The following is an 18,887-nucleotide window of genomic DNA, read 5'->3' on the forward strand; positions in this document are numbered from 1 at the left end:
CTGTTCCATTGATCTATATTTCTGTCTTTGTGCCAGTACCATACTGTCTTGATTATTGTAACTTAGAGGTATAGTCGGAAGTCAGGGAGCCTGATTCCTCCAGCTCCGTTTTTCTTTCTCAAGATTACCTTGGCTATTCGAGGTCTTTTGTGTTTCCATACAAATTGTGAACTTTTTTGTTCCGGTTCTGTGAAAAATGCCATTGGTAGTTTGATAGGGAATGCATTGAATCTGTAGATTGCTTTGGGTAGTATAGTCATTTTCACAATGTTGATTCTTCCAATCCAGGAACATGGTATATCTCTCCATCTGTTTGTATCGTCTTTAATTTCTTTCATCAGTGTCTTATAGTTTTCTGCATACAGGTCTTTTGTTTCCTTAGGTAGGTTTATTCCTAGGTATTTTATTCTTTTTGTTGCAGTGGTAAATGGGAGTGTTTCCTTAATTTCTCTTTCAGATTTTTCATCATTAGTGTATAGGAATACAAGAGATTTCTGTGCATTAATTTTGTATCCTGCTACTTTACCAAATTCATTGATTAACTCTAGTAGTTTTCTGGTAGCATCTTTAAAATTCTCTGTGTAGTATCATGTCATCTGCAAGCAGTGACAGCTTTACTTCTTCCTTTCCAATTTGGATTCCTTTTATTTCTTTTTCTTTTCTGATTGCTGTGGCTAAAACTTCCAAAACTATGTTGAATAATAGTGGTGAGAGTGGGCAACCTTGTCTTGTTCCTCCTCTTAGTGGAAATGGTTTCAGTTTTTCACCATTGAGAACGATGTTGGCTGTGGGTTTGTCATATATGGCCTTTATTATGTTGAGGTAAGTTCCTTCTATGCCTACTTTCTGGAGGGTTTTTATCATAAACGGGTGTTGAATTTTGTCAAAAGCTTTTTCTGCATCTATTGAGATGATCATATGGTTTTTATCCTTCAATTTTTTAATATGGTTTTTATCCTTCAATTGATTGATTTGCGTATATTGAAGAATCCTTGCATTACTGGGGTAAACTGCACTTGATCATGGTGTATGATGCTTTTAATGTGCTGTTGGATTCTGTTTGCTAGTATTTTGCTGAGGATTTTTGCATCTATGTTTATCAGTGATATTGGGCTGTATACAGGTTTCTTTCTTTGTGACATCTTTGGTTTTGGTATCAGGGTGATGGTGGCCTCATAGAATAAGTTTGGGAGTGTTCCTCCCTCTGCTATATTTTGGAAGAGTTTGAGAAGGATAGGTGTTAGCTCTTCTCTAAATGTTTGATAGAATTCGCCTGTGAAGCCATCTGGTCCTGGGCTTTTGTTTGTTGGAAGATTTTTAATCAGAGTCTCAATTTCAGTGCTTGTGTTTGGTCTGTTTGTGTTTTCTGTTTCTTCCTGGTTCAGTCTCAGAAGGTTGTGCTTTTCTAAGAATTTGTCCATTTCTTCCAGGTTGTCCATTTTATTGGCATATAGGTGCTTGTAGTAATCTCTCATGATCCTTTGTATTTCTGCAGTGTCAGTTGTTACTTCTTTTTCATTTCTGATTCTATTGATTTGAGTCTTCTCCCTTTTTTTCTTGATGAGTCTGGCTAATGGTTTATCAATTTTGTTTATCTTCTCAAAGAACCAGCTTTTAGTTTTATTGATCTTTGCTATCTTTTCCTTCATTTCCTTTTCGTTTATTTTCTGATCTGATCTTTAAGATTTCTTTCCTTCTGCTAACTTTGGGGGTTTTTTGTTCTTCTTTCTCTAACTGCTTTAGGTGTAAGTTTAGGTTGTTTATTTGGGATGTTTCTTGTTTCTTGAGGTAGGATTGTATTGCTATAAACTTCCCTCTTAGAACTGCTTTTGCTGCATCCCATAGGTATTGGGTCATTGTGTTTTCATTGTCATTTGTTTCTAGGTATTTTTTGATTTCCTCTTTGATTTCTTCAGTAATCTCTTGGTTTTTAAGTAGTGTATTGTTTAGCCTCCATGTGTTTGTATGTTTTCAGATTTTTTCCCTGTAACTGATATCTAGTGTCATAGCGTTGTGTTCAGAAAAGATACTTGATACGATTTCAATTTTATTAAATTTACCAAGGCTTGATTTGTGACCCAAGATATGATCTATCCTGGAGAATGTTCCATGAGCACTTCAGAAGAAAGTGTATTCTGTTGTTTTTGGATGGAATGTCCTATAAATATCTATTAAGTCCATCTTGTTTAATGTATCATTTAAAGGTTGTGTTTCCTTATTTATTTTTATTTTGGATGATGTATCCATTGGTGAAAGGGGTGTGTTAAAGCCCCCTTCTATGGTTGTATTACTGTCGATTCCCCCTTTTATGGCTGTTAGCATTTGCCTTATGTATTGAGGTGCTCCTATGTTGGGTGCATAAATATTTATGATTGATCCCTTGATCATTATGTAGTGTCCTTCTTTGTCTCTTGTAGTAGTCTTTATTTTAAAGTCTATTTTGTCTGATATGAGAATTGCTACTCCAGCTTTCTTTTGGTTTACATTTGCATGGAATATCTTTATTCATCTCCTCACTTTCAGTCTGTATGTGTCCGTAGGTCTGAAGTTGGTGTCTTATAGACAGCATATATACGGGTCTTGTTTTTGTATCCATTCATCCAGTCTGTGTCTTTTGGTTGGGACATTTAAACCATTTACATTTAAGATTATTATCGATATGTATGTTCCTATTACCATTTTCTTAATTGTTTTGGGTTTGTTATTGTAGTCTTTTCCTTCTCTTGTGTTTCCTTCCTAGAGAAGTTCCTTTAGCATTTGTTGTAAAGCTTGTTTGGTGGTGCTGAATTCTGTTAACTTTTGCTTGTCTGTAAAGGTGTTAATTTCTCTGTCGAATCTGAATGAGATCCTAGGTGAGAAGAGTAATCTTGGTTGTAGGTTTTTCCCTTTCATCACTTTAAATATGTCCTGCCACTCCCTTCTGGCTTGCAGAGTTTCTGCTGAAAGATCAGCTTTTAACCTTATGGGGAGTCCCTTGTATGTTGTTTGTTGTTTTTCTCTTGCTGCTTTTAATACTTTTTCTTTGTATTTACTTTTTGATAGTTTGATTAATGTGTGTCTTGATGTGTTTCTCCCTGGATTTATCCTATATGGGACTCTCTGTGCTTCCTGGACTTGAGTAACTATTTCCTTTTCCATATTAGAGAAGTTTTCAACTATAATCTCTTCAAATATTTTTTCAGTCCCTTTCTTTTTCTCTTCTTATTCTGAGACCCCCATAATTCAAATGTTGGTGCATGTAATATTGTCCCAGAGGTCTCTAAGACTGTCCTCAATTCTTTTCAATCTTTTTTCTTTATTCTGCTCTGCAGTAGTTATTTCCACTATTTTATCTTCCAGGTCACTTATCCATTCTTGTGCCTCAGTTATTCTGCTATTGATTCCTTCTAGAGAATTTTTAGTTTCATTTATTGTGTTACTCATCATTGTTTGTTTGCTCTTTAGTTATTCTAGGTCGTTGTTAAACGTTTTTTCTGTTTTCTCCATTCTATTTCCAAGATTTTGGATCGTCTTTACTATCATTACTCTGAATTCTTTTTCAGGAAGACTGCCTATTTCCTCTTCATTTGTTTGGTCTGGTGGGTTTTTACCTTGCTCCTTCATCTGCTTTGTGTTTCTCTGTCTTCTCATTTTGCTTAACTTACTGTGTTTGGGGTCTCCTTTTCTCAGGCTGCAAGTTCGTAGTTCCCCTTTGTTTTTGGTGTCTGCCCCCGGTGGCTAAGGTTGGTTCAGTGGGTTTTGTAGGCTTCCTGGTGGAAGGGACTAGTGCCTGTGTTCTGGCATATGAGGCTTGATATTGTCTTTCTGGTTGGCAGGGCCACATCTGGTCATGTGTTTTGGGATGTCTGTGACCTTATTATGATTTTAGGCAGCCTCTTTAGTAATGGGTGGGTTTGTGTTCCAGTCTTGCTAGTTGTTTGGCATAGGATGTCCAGCACTGTAGCTTGCTGGTCATTGAGTGGAGCTGGGTTTAGCATTGAGATGGAGATCTCTGGGAGAGCTTTGGCCGAATGATATTATGTGGAGCTGGAAGGTCTCTGGTGGACCAGTGTCCTGAACTCGGCTCTCCCACCTGAGATGCACAGGCCTGACACCCGGGCAGAGCACCAAGGCCCTGTTAGCCATATGGCTCAGAAGGAAAGGGAGAAAAAGAGAAAGAAAGAAAGAAAAAAATAATAATAAAATAAAATAAAGTTGTTAAAATAAAAAATAATAAAATAATTATTAAAAATAAAAAAATTAAAAAGTAATTAAAAAAAGCAAAAAGAAAAAGAAAGAAAGAAGAGAGCAGCCAAACCAAAAAACAAATCCACCAATGATAACAAGTGCTAAAAACTATACTAAAAACAAAAAAAACAGACAGACAGAACCCTAGGACAAATGGTAAAAGCAAAGCTATACAGACAAAGTCACACAAAGAAGCATAAGGATACACACTCACAAAAAGAGAAAAAGGAAAAAATATATATATATATCGTTTCTCCCAAAGTCCACTGCCTCAGTTTTGGGATGATTCGTTGTCTATTCAGGTATTCCACAGATGCAGAGTACGTCAGGTTGATTGTGGAGATTTCATCCGCTGCTTCTGAGGCTGCTGGGGGAAATTTCCCTTTCTCTTCCTTGTTCGCACAGCTCCCATGGTTCAGCTTTGGATTTGGCCCCACCTCTGCATGTAGGTCGCCTGAGGGCCTCTGTTCTTTGCTCACACAGGGCGGGGTTAAAGGAGCAGCTGATTCGGGGGCTCTGGCTCACTCAGGCCCTGGGGGAGGGAGGGGGACGGATGCGGGGCGAGCCTGCAGCGGCAGAGGCCAGCATGACGTTGCACCAGCCTGAGGCGCGCCGTGCGTTCTCCCGGGGAAGCTGTCCCTGGATCACGGGCTGCACAGGCTCCTGGGAGGGGCGGTGTGGAGAGTGACCTGGGCTTGCACACAGGTTTCTTGGTGGCTGCAGCAGCAGCCTTAGCGTTTTATGCCCGTCTCTGGGGTCCGTGCTGATAGCCGCGGCTCGCGCCCATTTCTCGTTTAAGCGGTGCTCTGAATCCCCTCTACTCGTGCACCAGGAAACAATGGTCTCTTGCCTCTTCGGCAGCTCCAGACTTTTTCCCGGACTCCCTCCTGGCTAGCTGTGGCGCACTAGCCCCCTTCAGGCTGTGTTCACGCAGCCAACCCCAGTCCTCTCCCTGAGATCCGACCTCCGAAGCCTGAGCCTCAGCTCCCTGCCCCCATCCGCCCCGGCGGGAGAGCAGACAAGCCTCTCGGGCTGGTGAGTGCTGGTTGGCACCGATCCTCCATGCGGGAATCTCTCCGCTTTGCCCTCTGCACCCCTGTTGCTGCGCTCTCCTCCGCGGCTCCGAAGCTTCCCCCCTGCCCATCCCCATCTCTGCCAGTGAAGGGGCTTTCTCGTGTGTGGAAACCTTTCCTCCTTCACAGCTCCCTCCCACTGGTGCAGGTCCCGTCCCTATTCTTTTGTCTCTGTTTTTTCTTTTTTCTTTTGCCCTACCCAGGTACGTGGGGAGTTTCTTGCCTTTTGGGAGGTCTGAGGTCTTCTGCCAGCGTTCAGTAGGTGTTCTGTAGGAGTTGTTCCACATGTAGATGTATTTCTGATGTATTTGTGGGGAGGAAGGTGATCTCCACGTCTTACTCCTCTGCCGTCTTGAAGGTCTCATTTTATTTTTTTTTCCTCAAGTTCCTCAGTTCATTTTATTACTTAAATTTTTATTTCGCAAAAAAATGTACTTGTACATATATTGTGTTTTTATGTATTGGTGAATCTATTTCTATGGAGTGTATTTCCTGGACTGTTACTGCTTGCTTAAAAAGTATTGGTTTTTGTTATTTGTTTTGCTTATGGTGGTTAATGTTTTTAAAAAATGAAGGGTTTCTGTTTTCACTAACAGCAGAAAAAAGGCAGTTACTTTTGAAATACTGCCAGTAGCAGATCATATAATTCTTTAATTTCTGTCAACTCAGTGAATGTGAAGTGATATCTCATCATTATTTTCATATATATTTCCATGACTCACATTTTTCCTGGATATTTAAATATACTCTTCTGTGAGTTTTCTCTTAAAAACCTTTGCCGGTATTGTTTTTATCCTTAAAAATTGAAAGATGTTCTCTGAATATTCTTTATATTAACTGTTTTCTGTCTTCTCTACAAATAGTGTTTCCCAATTTACTTATCATATAACTAAATTAGGTTATATTCTGTTACGCAAAAGCACTTAACATTTTTTATAAGCAAATATGTATTTCTTTGAAATTTTTGAATTTTCTATCTAGACTAGAAAGGTTTCTCAGTTTCTAGCTGATTATATGATATCTTAAATATTCTTCAAAAAGCGTGTTTTATTTCTTTTTACATTAATACATTTTAAAGCCAGTGGATGATTATTGTTCTGATGTGGGGTAGACATCTAACTTTATTTTCTTACAGATGTGTAGCCAGTTGTACAGTCATTACGTGTGAAATGGCTACCAGATTTATCATTTATTATATTCCCTTATATATCAGAATCTATTTTCTGGGCCTTCCATTATTTTCCTGACTTACTGATCTAGTCTTATGCTAATATTATGTGGTTTATGTTTTGTATGGTATTTTAACATTTAATAAGGTTAGCTACTCTCAGTGTCTGTCTTTTTTAATCATTTGGGGGACTATTCTTAGTATTTAATTAAAACAAAATATAATTTTAATTGAAATTGCATTTAATTTATCTATTAGTTTTAGAAGAATTGATTTTTATGGTATTAAATATTCCCACTCAGTAACAGGATGTGTCTTTCCATTTATTCAGATTCTGTTTTTGTTTTGAATTTTATTGGGATATAGTTGATTTACAATGTTGTGTTAGTTTCAGGTGTATAGCAAAGTGAATTAGTTACACATATACATATATCCACTCTTTTTTAGATTCTTTTCCCATATAGGCCATTACAGAGTATTGAGTAGAGTTCCCTGTGCTATACAGTAGGTCCTTATTAGTTATCTGTTTTATATACAGTAGTGTGTATGTGTCAATCCCAATCTTCCAATTTATCCCTCCTCCCCTTGTTACCCCCCAGTAAGCATAAGTTTATTTTCTACATCTTAACTCTATTTCTAGTGATATTTTGTAGATAAGTTCATTTGTAGCCTTTTTTTAGATTCTACATATAAGCGATATCATATGATATTTGTCTTTCTCTGTCTGACTTAAGCCATTATTTTAAAACAGGTCATAAATTTCCTTAATGCTTGGGTCTGTGCCTTCATTTGTAGTCTTTTCGTAAGACTGCTTTAATGCCAGAGATCTGTTCATTTGTGTTGAACATGAATTTTTTCGGTGTGGAATTATCAAACATCACATAGAATACTCAATTAGGGGTATATAATTTTCTTTTGAATTGATAAATTATTTGCAACTTTAGGAGTTCGAGGAGCTGTCACTTCTAAAGTTGCATTATTCCTGTTATAATTATCCTTTTCATTCTTGTTGGACTACTTTTTTTCCCCCAGGGTTCTGTGTTATTATCACTTTAAAGTTAATATGTGAGTTTGGCAGAATCAGAATGCAGGTTTTCCCCTAGAATCTTGGAGAGAATTTCAAGTCCTGTTTTTGTGTTGCCGTTTATAGCTAATATAATATAATGGGGTATCCTTTGGGAGATCAAATTAATTATCATACATCTTTGTATTATGATAGATCTGATCTTTGTAAGATCAGATTATTTACGATAATTAGCCAGCTTTGGGAAGTAGGGGGAATCTTGTCAAAAAAAACTCTGAGCGAGACCACCCACCTCCTCATCTCTGGCTCCCCTGTTTGACACCTCGTTAGTATGCAGGTGCTTCTTCCCAAATAATGTCTGGATTTCCTATGAGTATATTTCTGGGTTTATACTTGGCCTAACATAGTTAAATAGATCATATATAATAGGGCTTTTCTTTCAGGCTGTTGGAATATTATGATTTTTTAACAATAAATTTTCTTTGCATTTTTAGCCTGTTAAAAAATATTTTGGCTCTCTTTATCAAAGGATAGTATTTCTTCTAGAAAGCTATATATTTGGCTCTGTTTAGTGTATTTAAGCCCCTAACTTGTTTATTTTAAAGTTTAATTTGGATTAAAGAAAGATTCTGTGATTTTTTAAAAAACAACATTGGAGTTGAAGTTTATCTTTTTGGATCTCTCCCAAGCTATTTCCATTTAAAATTAAGTGTTCCCAATCTCTGAACTTAAGCCATTGATAAATATCATAAGTGAATTTCTAAAGTCTTTGGTCCTTTCTGAAATTAATTCTTCTTTTCTTTTTTCCCCAGAGATATACTATCAGTTTCCAATAAGTATTTACAGATTTAAATGGATAGTACCTAACCAAGTACAGTAATTTCTTTATTAGTGAAGCAGAAATAAACACACGAATAAAGTCAACTTAGGAATAAATATGGAGGACACTAAGCACTATTACAGATGACTTAAATATTATAAAATTGTGACTACATATCTTAGAATAAATTTAGAATTAAACGTTATTTTTAAAATAGTGCCCATGGCCAATTCAGTAGGGCATATTATTTTATCAGTTTGTTACTGTTGTAGTAAGTGATCTTCCAAATTGTCACTAATACTTGCTGTTGAAAGCCAGGAGTTTCACAGGGCACCTGGCTATGTGTTTCAAAACTGTTGCCAGGTAGATCCTTTGTCTTGTGTCTCCACAAATCTGGATAACCAGGAAGAGGCTCAGTGAGGCTGTCACAAGTTTTTCAGGACTGATCCAACAAATAACTTTAAAGATGGGACTCCTGCAGAATATGTGACTAAGAAATTAGTGTTCACCGACCCTCTAGCCAACTCCTGGGAGTGTTCTTGTTTTCTTTTATGTTATAATCAAAGGCCATATGCTTAGTTCACAAATGCTAGGAAAAGGACAAAGAAGAGGAAAAATAACAGGTAATTGGATGCAGTGAAAGAGAATGGGAGATGATGGCATGTAAAGGAGAGGGAGGGGTAAGGAGACAGAATTCATGAAGCTGGCAAGCTGAGCTTACTCATTGAAGGCTGCCCACATCTCCCTTATCTGGGAGATAGCCATGTTGTTTGTTTGCTAACCTTTTAATACTAAAGCTGCTGGTGCCTCACTAATTGTGAAACCTTTTTAAAGACGTTATTAATAATGGCTTTGAAGATAGCAGAATCCATTTGTATTTTCTGTAGAAATATACCAATTATGCCTATTAGGAGTGTATAATATCTATTCATACCTTTTAATTATTCATCTCTTCATACCTTTTCTTTAAAATTGACAAATCCTGATCTGAAGGGGTGATTTCATTGCTGATTCATTTAAGTTAATCTTAAAAGTGCAGAAAAGATGTTATGGAGTTTTAAGGAAAGAGAAGGATTTCACTTAATAATTTATTTGTTTATTTTTAGGATCTGTGGTTGTGGTTCTGGAGAATCTGGCTGTGCTGTATGTGGATGTTGCAAGGCTTGTGCAAGAGAATTGGATGGTCAAGAGGCAAGACAAAGAGGGATTCTTGATGCAGTGAAGGAGATGATACCTTTAGACCTTCTGTTAGGTAGTATTTCTGATAGTCTAAATAATTCCTTTTAGATATGTGTTAAAAAATTAAGCTAATAGTTGATTATGCAGTACTCCGTGTTTGGTAACTGACAGTGTGTCGTTGATTAAGGGATGAGATTCTTTTCCTCTTTTTTGCTAAGATCCTTGCAGTAAAAATCATTTGTGTTTTAGACAGTGTTTTTGCTAGCTTTTACTTTCTTGAATTTCGTATAGTTCTATCATATCTATTATAAAACTAATTGACTGATTGACTGTCAATCATCTAGCTGTCCCAGTACCCGGGGTTAACATTGAAGAACACCTCCAGTTACGACAAGAAGAAAAACGGCAACGTGTAATCAGGAGACACAGATTAGATGAAGGAAGAGGTAAGATGTAGCTGCAGAGAAAATGTATATGAAAATACATTTTCTTACCCTATACTGAGACCAGTTAAAAGTTTACAGAATAGGCTGATTTGGTAAGAAATTAAAATTAGTAACATTCTAGTAACTCATGAAAGTATTATGAAAATATTCAGGGTATTACAATTGTGCTAATAATAACATACATTTAATTCGTTAGTGTGTTTATGGCATAAGTCAACCATATTAAAAATTGTGCCGTATGCCAAGCATCAAAAACTATTAGCAATGGCAATCTTTAAAAAAATACAAATTCGAAGAACTGTCCTTCACCCATATTTTGACTCATCTACTTAACTATGAACACCAAATTAGTTTAGTATTTTAAGTTCTGATTTCTTACTCATTTACAATTATTATCATTTGGGCATAGTCTCACCGCCCTTCCTTCCAATTTAGTGCATAATTATGCTTTTATGTATCTTTCCGGAAAAAGCTTATTCTGGTTATGTACAAGAAGGGTAAGTTGGAGGGTCTGCAGGTTTTAATTGCAAAGATAGATTTATTATCTATCTTTTCCTCATTGTTTATGACCATTTCTCAGCCTAAAAACTACATTTAACAGTGATTATAGTATTTTAGTATATATCCAACAAGCAGAGATAAATATAAGTATTACTAAAGTTATTCTTGCCCAATAGAATCTTTTCTTTGTAGGATTAAGACAGATTGTTACAAAAGTCTGTAATTTTATTCCTCTGCTAGGCAAAATTTTGATTCGAAATATTTAGTGATATTGTATATTTTAATACTTATTAAAATGGCATGGTATTTGATACAGGAGATAAAACCTATTACTCATTTAACCATCATTACAGACTTTTTTAGGCATTCCTTTTTTTAATATAAAATGGAGTAAGTATTGAATATAAAATATATAGCACACATGGTAATTCTGTTTTTATTAAACTTAGGTCATAAAACATCTGCTTAGAACTTGAAGATTGTTTCTATAGTGTCTAATAAGCAATGTTGAGGAATTAATACAGTGAATATTTGCTGTTAATTTGGCTTTGTTTACATAAAATCATTGCCTTTAAATGATATTTTAATGAGATTAATGTATCTACTCTTATTTATATTATATAAATGTATGAGAAAATTGCATATTAAATGTTTTGTAGAGAATAGGGTAAAATTTAAGTTCTGGGTCTTTATGACACATGGTAATTAAGTGATAATTCCTTTTATATTAATAGTATGATTTGCTTAAGGTTAATTACTAGTGATACTTTTACTACCTGGTTTTTTTTTTTTTTTTAAATATTAGGTTGAATCATATGAAATGACCTACAAAAACCAGCAATTTCATATGTTTCTACCAAAGTATAGCAAATCCTTGTGATGACATTTAATTACTTGCCTAACGCTATATATCTTATTTTTTTCTCTCCCTTTATAAAAAGCTATTCTTCTCTAGGTATAGTATATATTTCTGTATATCAGAAGTAAAAGAACATTGATGATGCACTGGTTATTCAACAAAACTTTGTGATAGCAGAATATTCTTTTGCCTTTTATTTTAAAATGTATCATAGACCTTTAAAACATAAACTCTAACCCTTTAAAAGTTAAAAAAACCTCCATTATTTAAATATTTATGGAAATTAGATTATTGTATCTGTGCTTTAACAAGCTTTCCCGGCGATTCTGAGGGTGCTGAAGTGTGAGAACCACTGCTCTAGGGCAGTGATGTTCAAAGTTTGTTACATGGGCCTTCTACATCAGAGTCACCTGGGCCTCATGCTTCAGCATTTCTGCCTGAGGGTCCTCGATACAGATTTGAGTCACATGCACAGTGTTCTAGGGCTTTCGTTTGGTACCATGCTAGCGAGGATTGTTAGTCTCGTTTTGTCCTCATGAGGAACAGGAATGTCAAATAAATTTTTAGTGTTCCAACTGCCACACATACATACTTGTCTTTTCTCCACCCCCCTGCCCCCCGCCCCCCTTGGCTTCTGCTTGGTATTTTTTAGATAACTAACAGCAGTCTGTTGGTAATTATGCTTATTAGTAATTGGCTTTACCTGTGTTGAAATTTCAGCCTTTCAGTATTAGATTAAGTTAAATTATTTTACTTGATTTATCTGTCTCATCCTGTTTACCAAGTTTGTGTTATTTGTTTTAAAGTTGATCAAAATTTTAGGACCTAGCTCTTGTATTAAAGCCTTGCTCATCAACCTCAGGCCTATTGATGTAGTTCAGCTGCTGTTTATGACACAGATTCTTCTGTTGCTGTTGAAACCCCCAAAAGTAGTGTGGTTACTACTTTTTGATAAAGTTGGAACTTTAATTTTTTTATGCTATTAGTCTTCCAGATAATACTTTTCTTACATATATATTCTTAGGTACCAATAGTATTCATTTACAGATTTTATTTCAGTGGTGTTTGTGATCATTTTTAGTTTGTTTTTAGATTAGACAGAGTTGATTGATATATAAGTTCTCTGAGACTTGTATTAACTTTACAAGTGGAGTGCTTGTTCAGTGGGATTTTTAAGTAGAACTCTTTAAGTCATCAGGACTCCTGGGTGATTGTATCAATGTTCTTATCTTTATATTCCTTCTCAGCGCTCTGTTTTAAGGAAAACTAAGCCCAAATAATGTTGCCTATTTTTCCTTCTTTCTTTTTCCCCTAAATGTCAAATCAAAATTCCGTGATTGTGAGCTGTCGATGGGGTGAGTTACGTCCTGGTTTCCCTGGGACAGTCCCATTTTATGCCTACTGTTCGGACGTATTTCTTACAGTGCCCCCTTTTGCTCTCGGTAGAGAGTCTCATTTGGATAATAAGTTATATAGTTAGCATAGCTGTATAGCATGGTGGTTGAAAATATGGGTTCTGAAGTTAGACTTTGGTTCATATCCCGGCTTCTTAAGTTTTACTTGGAGTATAACCACTCTGAACCTCAGTTTCCCTACCTTTAAAATGAAGATTACAACTGTACCTACGTTAAGTAGGGGTGAGGATTAAGTGACTTGCATGAAAATGCCTGACATATACTAAGCCCTGGGTAAATGGTGATGATGGCGATGGTGATGATGAGGATGCTAGTGGTGGTGGTGGGCTGTTTAGTCAACTGCTGTTCTCTTTGGATTTGATTCTTTTCCAGCTCTGGCCTCTACTTGATTGCTTTTCTCGCAACATTGGGATGCTCATCACAAAATTTTGATTATTATTAATAAAACCCCCTACATCATCTGTAGAATAAAATGATTCTATTTTGATAGAAAAAAAATCAGTTTCCCATAGTCACAAATTAGAATGTAAAAACAAGTTTATTATAGTCTCTCCAGTTTCAAAGTGATTGAGAAGTTATTGGTATTGATTTTTAAGCCTCGAAAACCATTAAGTTTTCTTGATTTGACATGTCAAATCCAGTATTAGCTGATCTTCCAATACTACATTGAAGTCTCCTTTTAAAGTAAAATATTATATGAAGCACATGGAAAACATAAGTAAGAAAAAAATATCAATGTAATTCTCATCCAAAGATAACCACTATAGAATTTTGGTATACTTTCTTAAAGGTTTTCTATGCATACTTTTTTGTTTAGACATTTTACATCATTTCATACTGTGATATATATCGGTGTACTGTTTTTTCTCCTTAATAGTTATATCATACATTTTTTGTGCCTTATTGCAATACCATATTAAAGTAATACAGGAATTTAGGTTAAAGGTTTTCCACAAACCTATCCTTTAATTAAATTATTACTTTTATTTATTTCATCGGTATCTTCTAATTGAGTTTTATACATTTCCAGTTATATTACTGACTGAATCTTTTTTTTTATATATAAATTTATTTATTTATTTATTTATTTATTTTTTGGCTGTGTTGGGTCTTCGTTGCTGCACGCAGGCTTTCGCTAGTTGCGGCGAGTGGGAGCTACTCTTTGTTGCAGTGTGTAGGCTTCTCATTGCGGTGACTTCGCTTCTCTTGTTTGGAGCATGGCCTCTAGGCGCGCGGGCTTCAGTAGTTGTGGCTCACGGGCTCTAGAGCACAGGCTCAGTAGTTGTGGTGCACGGGCTTAGTTGCTCCGCGGCATGTGGGATCTTCTCGGACCAGGGCTCAAACCCATGTCCCCTGCATTGGCAAGCGGATTCTTAACCACTGTGCCACCAGGAAGTCCCTCACTGACTGAATCTTATATTTCATATATTTGCTTAATGTTATAGTATGTACATTTTAAAAAATTTTCCAGCAGTTTTTTCCTTGCCTTCCCATTCTCTTTTACCAAGCAAATGAGGTTTAGTCTAATAGGTATATTTCTGTATCTTACTCCATTAAAATATAATCATGTGCAGATATCTATACATATGTGAGCATGTAGGCATATGTTTATTTACAGAAGGGATATTGTATTAAATATACAGTTGTTTGCAACACCTTTTTCCCATTTTACAGTACAACATGAACACATACTAGTGAATATGGATCTATCACATTCTATTTAATAGCTACATAACAATTCATAATATGTCTGTATCACAGTTTATTCAGCCATTATTTTGTTAATGGTCATTAAGGTTATTTTCAGGGTTTTGTAGATTTTGCTCTAATAATATATTCTTAAACTTGTAGCCATATGTAGTGGAATTTTTGTTTATATAGTAGAGCTTCCCAGAAATAGCATATTTGGGCCAGAGAGTGTGTACGTTTTAAATTTTAACAGATATTTCAAATTTTTAAAAAAATGTTATAGGAATTTATCTTCCTAAGACTAACATATGAGAGTGGTGTTTTCCTGTAGCACCACCTGTATTAGGTATTATTATTATTTTTAATTTTTGTAAAACGTTGGTGAACGATGTTATGTCCTTGCTAATTTAAATAGCACAGAAGTACTTTTTCTTTATAAATCTTGTTTTAATGGCTGATTATTATTCCAGTGAGAAAATATACCATAGTTTTTTATTAACTGTTCTTCTTTTTGGATTGTTTTAATTTTTCATTACCATTAATAAGGTTATAATAACGCCTTTGAGCTGAAATCTTTTAAAAAATATTTCAGTTTTCCTTAGAACAGATTTCTGTATGTATAATTACTGGGCCAAAGGATAATAATAATTTTTAGGTTCTTGAAATGTATCACCAATGACTTTCAGAAAGTAACTCCGTACTTTCCCACCCTCAGGTTTTGCCAGCTGCCCCTCCAGTGTGCTTAATTTTGTCATAGCACACTGTCATAATTTCTTCTTGAGTTTTATGTAACTTTCCCTCAACCATTAGACTGTGAGCTTCTTGAGTCAGAGATGGGGCCTTGTTTATCCAAGTGTTCCTAGAACCTTGCATGGTGCCTGAAATTGGTCAGTACTTAATATGTGCTTGTTGACTAACTGAAAACATTTCATGGACTTCTCATCGCCTCTACAATGAAGTGTAATGGTATCAAAAGACATTAATTATCTCTTTTGTATATTCATCTCCAAACTCATATCCCACTACTTTCTGCCTCATAACCTTATATTCCATCCATTTCAACTATGTTTGTGTGTTTTTTTTTTCCCTCTCATCCCATTTATTAAAGAAACAGTAAGACAAGATACACTGCAGGAAAACACCAACCATCCTTTCACATCAGGCTGAACGAAGCACAGTGATTTCTCCCCTTCATTCCCCCCACCCCCACCCCAGTTCGCCTAACCCCATCCACATCAGTTTAATTTTGAGGTTCTTTGATTGGGAGTACCAGTGGAGAGGGAGTGGGATGAGCAGTGGAGCCTTGATCCTGGCCTCCTCTAAGTAAGTCCCAGGAGAAGGGAGCTGCAGGCCCAGTCAGGCAAGCAGAAATTGTATTTGGTGGCTCTCTGAAGTGGTTGCACTTCCCTGTTCTGTGTTCCAGCCCCCAGGGGAAGGTATGGCAGTAGAGGGTGGCCAGGTCAGTGCTGCTGAAGCGTGGTCCGCTCACCAACGCGACATTTCTAGAGAGCAGTGAGCTGATTCCCCAGTGGTGAGCAGGGGACCGCATATGAATTGGGACCTGCAGGCCAATGTATCCCTGAGGAAAAGTCCACAAGAACAATTCAAGAAACTAGTAAGAAACAAGGGGCAGAAAGCTGTGGGACAGAAGCACAGCAGGCTTCTGGAAGGCTGGAGATTCCTTCTCGCAAGGCGGGATCATTCCCACCTGCCAAAGTCCATGTCCCACAGATAACATTTCACCTTCAGTCAAGAAAGACGCAGAGGGGGGAAAAAGGCTCATTTGAACTTGAGCCCCAGCTATGTACTTCAGACTGTAGCTCCATAACTACCCTTTCACCCAAAACACAACCCCTGCCCAGAACCACAGTGTCTGGAAACCAAGGTGGTCCTGGAGAGAAAATGGTGTCTAAGGGGGTAACATTCCATTTGGGTACATTGCAGCCATTGGAGCCCCTGGTCTGGGGAAAGCAGCTGGGTTTGTGCCGGGGAGGCTCCCCACTCTAGGAAATGGGACCAAAGTCTTGCTTGCAGGGCCATTCATCCCTGGAAAGGAAGCTGGGTTTAGACCCAGGGTCCCAGCTGGCCTTGCGAAAGGAGCTGGGTTGATACCCACAGGGCCTGCTGGTGAAGAGCCTTGGGAGCTGACCTGGGGGAATTAACCTGACCAGGGCCTAATGGACCAGTAGACCTTGGGAAGTTAGCTGGGTTGGAGCCTAGTGACCCAGAGGCTCTTGGGAAAATTGCTGGACTTGAGCCCTGGAGGCCAGCAGACCCCTGGAAGTTAACTGAGTTTGAAGCCAATGTGTTAGAAGACTGAGAGAAAGCAGCTGGGTTCAATTCCCCTGAACCTGTCCCTCTTGGAAAAGGATTAGCCTTTACTCCCATGGGGCCAGCGGGCTTGAAAAATGAGCTGAATTAGGGCCAATGGGGCCAGGAGCCCTCGACATGGGGGATGGATTTCGCCCTTGAAGGCCAGTTCCCCGAGAGCCAGGACCCGAGTTTGGGCCTGTGGGGCCAGGTGTGCTGGCCGTGGAAGATGGGCTTGTGCCCACGTTTCCAGAAGCTTGTGAGAAAGCAGCTGAATTTGCTCCTAGAAGACCAGCTGCTCTTAGAATGGGGGCAAGATCTAGGCTTTGAGGTCCAGCCATTCTTAAGACCAGATCCTGTGCCCAAGAGGCCACCCGCTCTGGTGTCCAAATTAGGGCTTGGGCCCAGGCCACCTGCCCTTGGATTAGGCCCAAGGCCTCGGCCCAGGCCACTTGATCTTGGGTTGGGCGCAAGGCCAGGGCCTGGAAACGTACCTGACCTCGGGGCAGGGTTTGTACCTACAAAGCCTGATCTCAGATTGGGACTTGGTCCGGGGCCCAGGCCAACAGGTCTAGGATTGGGAGGACCATCCCCAGATGTCAACAGGACACCTGTTCTCAGGTTGGGTCCAGATCCAGGGCCCATGGGGCCACCACTTCTGGGGTCAGGACCTGTTCTCAGAACACCACCTGGCCTTGGGTTGGACATAGGACCTGGCCCTGGGAGACTCCCTAACCTTGGGTTAGACAGAGGCCCTGGGCCTGGAAGAGCCCCTGCTCCAGGATTTAGAGCTGACCCTGGGCTTGGGCCCAGGAGACCACCCGGCCTTGGGAAAGAAACTGCACCTGTGCCAGTGGGATTCATCCCTCTTGGAAAAGAAGCCATGCTTGGGTCACGAGCACCAGCGGGGAAAGGTGCTGGATTTGAAGCCAGTGAACCTGATGAAGTTGGAAAAGGAGATGGGTTCCTTGGAAATGGGGCCAAATTTCCACCAAGAGAGCCTGTTGCCATAAGGAAGGGATCTGAGTTCATACCCAGTGGGTGGCCTATGTTTAAAACAGGACCCCCTTGTGGTCCCAGGGAACTATCCATCTGTCCTTGAGGTGGCAACGGAGCATGAGTCCAAGGAGTTGGCCTCTCTCTAGGAAAATCTGGGGTTCTTTCATACTTTCTTGGGGACATTGGTGATAATGGGCTTGGGGCGAGTTTTGAAAAGGATCTTGTTTTTGATGAGTGCTGTCACCAGGTACGGGGTGCCATTCTCGCAGCCAAGATCATCACAATCTTGCTCCCCCCCGGGAGTGTGTTTAACAAGGACGGCATAGGGTTTCTCCAGGTGGATGATTTTCCCATACAGGATATGATGCCCCACGATCAGCACAGGGATTCCCTCAGTGGTGCAGGTCTCCCAGGAGGTTTCCAGCTAACCCAGTGCTGTAGCGAACCTCGATCTCCCCCTGTAGCTCCATCAGCACCCATTCTGCCAGGCCTCCAGCCCCAGCACTGGAAATAACCATCTGCACCATGAGCTTTCCGTCTTTAAAAAGCAACTGAAAATAAGCTGCAATGGCCGCCGCTGAGCGCAGCGCCGCGCAGCCAACGGGTGACAACCAAACCTCCTGCCGCTGTTGCCATCGCCGCTCTAAACACTCGTGTGTGTTTTTAATGACCATACAGTAACGTTGTTTATGTCTTCATGCTTTTATAAATCCTATTCCTTTTACCTGGAATGCCCTCTCTTCTCTTCTTTCTCTCTTGGCAAACATTTTCTCATTTTTTGAAATCTCTTTTTTTCTTTATTTTTGGCTGCATTGGGTCTTCGTTGCTGTGCGTAGGCTTTCGCTAGTTGTGGAGAGCAGGGGCTACTCTTCGTTGCAGTGCGCGGGCTTCTCATTGCGGTGGCTTCTCTTGTTGCGGAGCACAGGCTCTAGGTGCACAGGCTTCAGTAGTTCTGGCCTGCGGGCTCCAGAGCACAGGCTCAGTAGTTGTGGCACACGGCCTTAGTTGCTCCGCGGCATGTGGGATCTTCCTGGACCCGGGCTCGAACCCGTGTCCCCTGCATTAGCAGGTGGATTCTTAACCACTGCACCACCAGGGAAGTCCCTCTTTGAAACCTCTTGGAGTCACTCAAGTTGATTTGATCACTTTTCATCCTTCAGGATATGATGTGTACAGA

At 38.9% G+C, this 18,887-nt stretch overlaps 1 protein-coding gene and 2 pseudogenes across 4 annotated transcripts in view; 1 reads left to right on the forward strand and 2 right to left on the reverse strand.

The window, feature by feature from the left end:
- The window catches only part of MYCBP2 (MYC binding protein 2), a 268,376-nt gene that overhangs the window by 72,913 nt on the left and 176,576 nt on the right, over nucleotides 1-18,887 (forward strand). For all 4 annotated transcript variants that reach the window (XM_061171161.1, XM_061171158.1, XM_061171160.1 and 1 more), the window contains 2 exons: nucleotides 9,419-9,564; nucleotides 9,836-9,937. In XM_061171161.1, the coding sequence (XP_061027144.1) occupies nucleotides 9,419-9,564; nucleotides 9,836-9,937 (248 nt within the window). The remainder of the gene's footprint in view (nucleotides 1-9,418; nucleotides 9,565-9,835; nucleotides 9,938-18,887) is intronic.
- Nucleotides 16,260-17,854, reverse strand: LOC133076486 (decreased expression in renal and prostate cancer protein-like; annotated as a pseudogene).
- LOC133076487 (chromosome transmission fidelity protein 8 homolog) lies at nucleotides 17,862-18,287 on the reverse strand (annotated as a pseudogene).

Source organism: Eubalaena glacialis, chromosome 16 (assembly GCF_028564815.1).
Source record: "Eubalaena glacialis isolate mEubGla1 chromosome 16, mEubGla1.1.hap2.+ XY, whole genome shotgun sequence".
NCBI lineage: Eukaryota > Metazoa > Chordata > Mammalia > Artiodactyla > Balaenidae > Eubalaena > Eubalaena glacialis.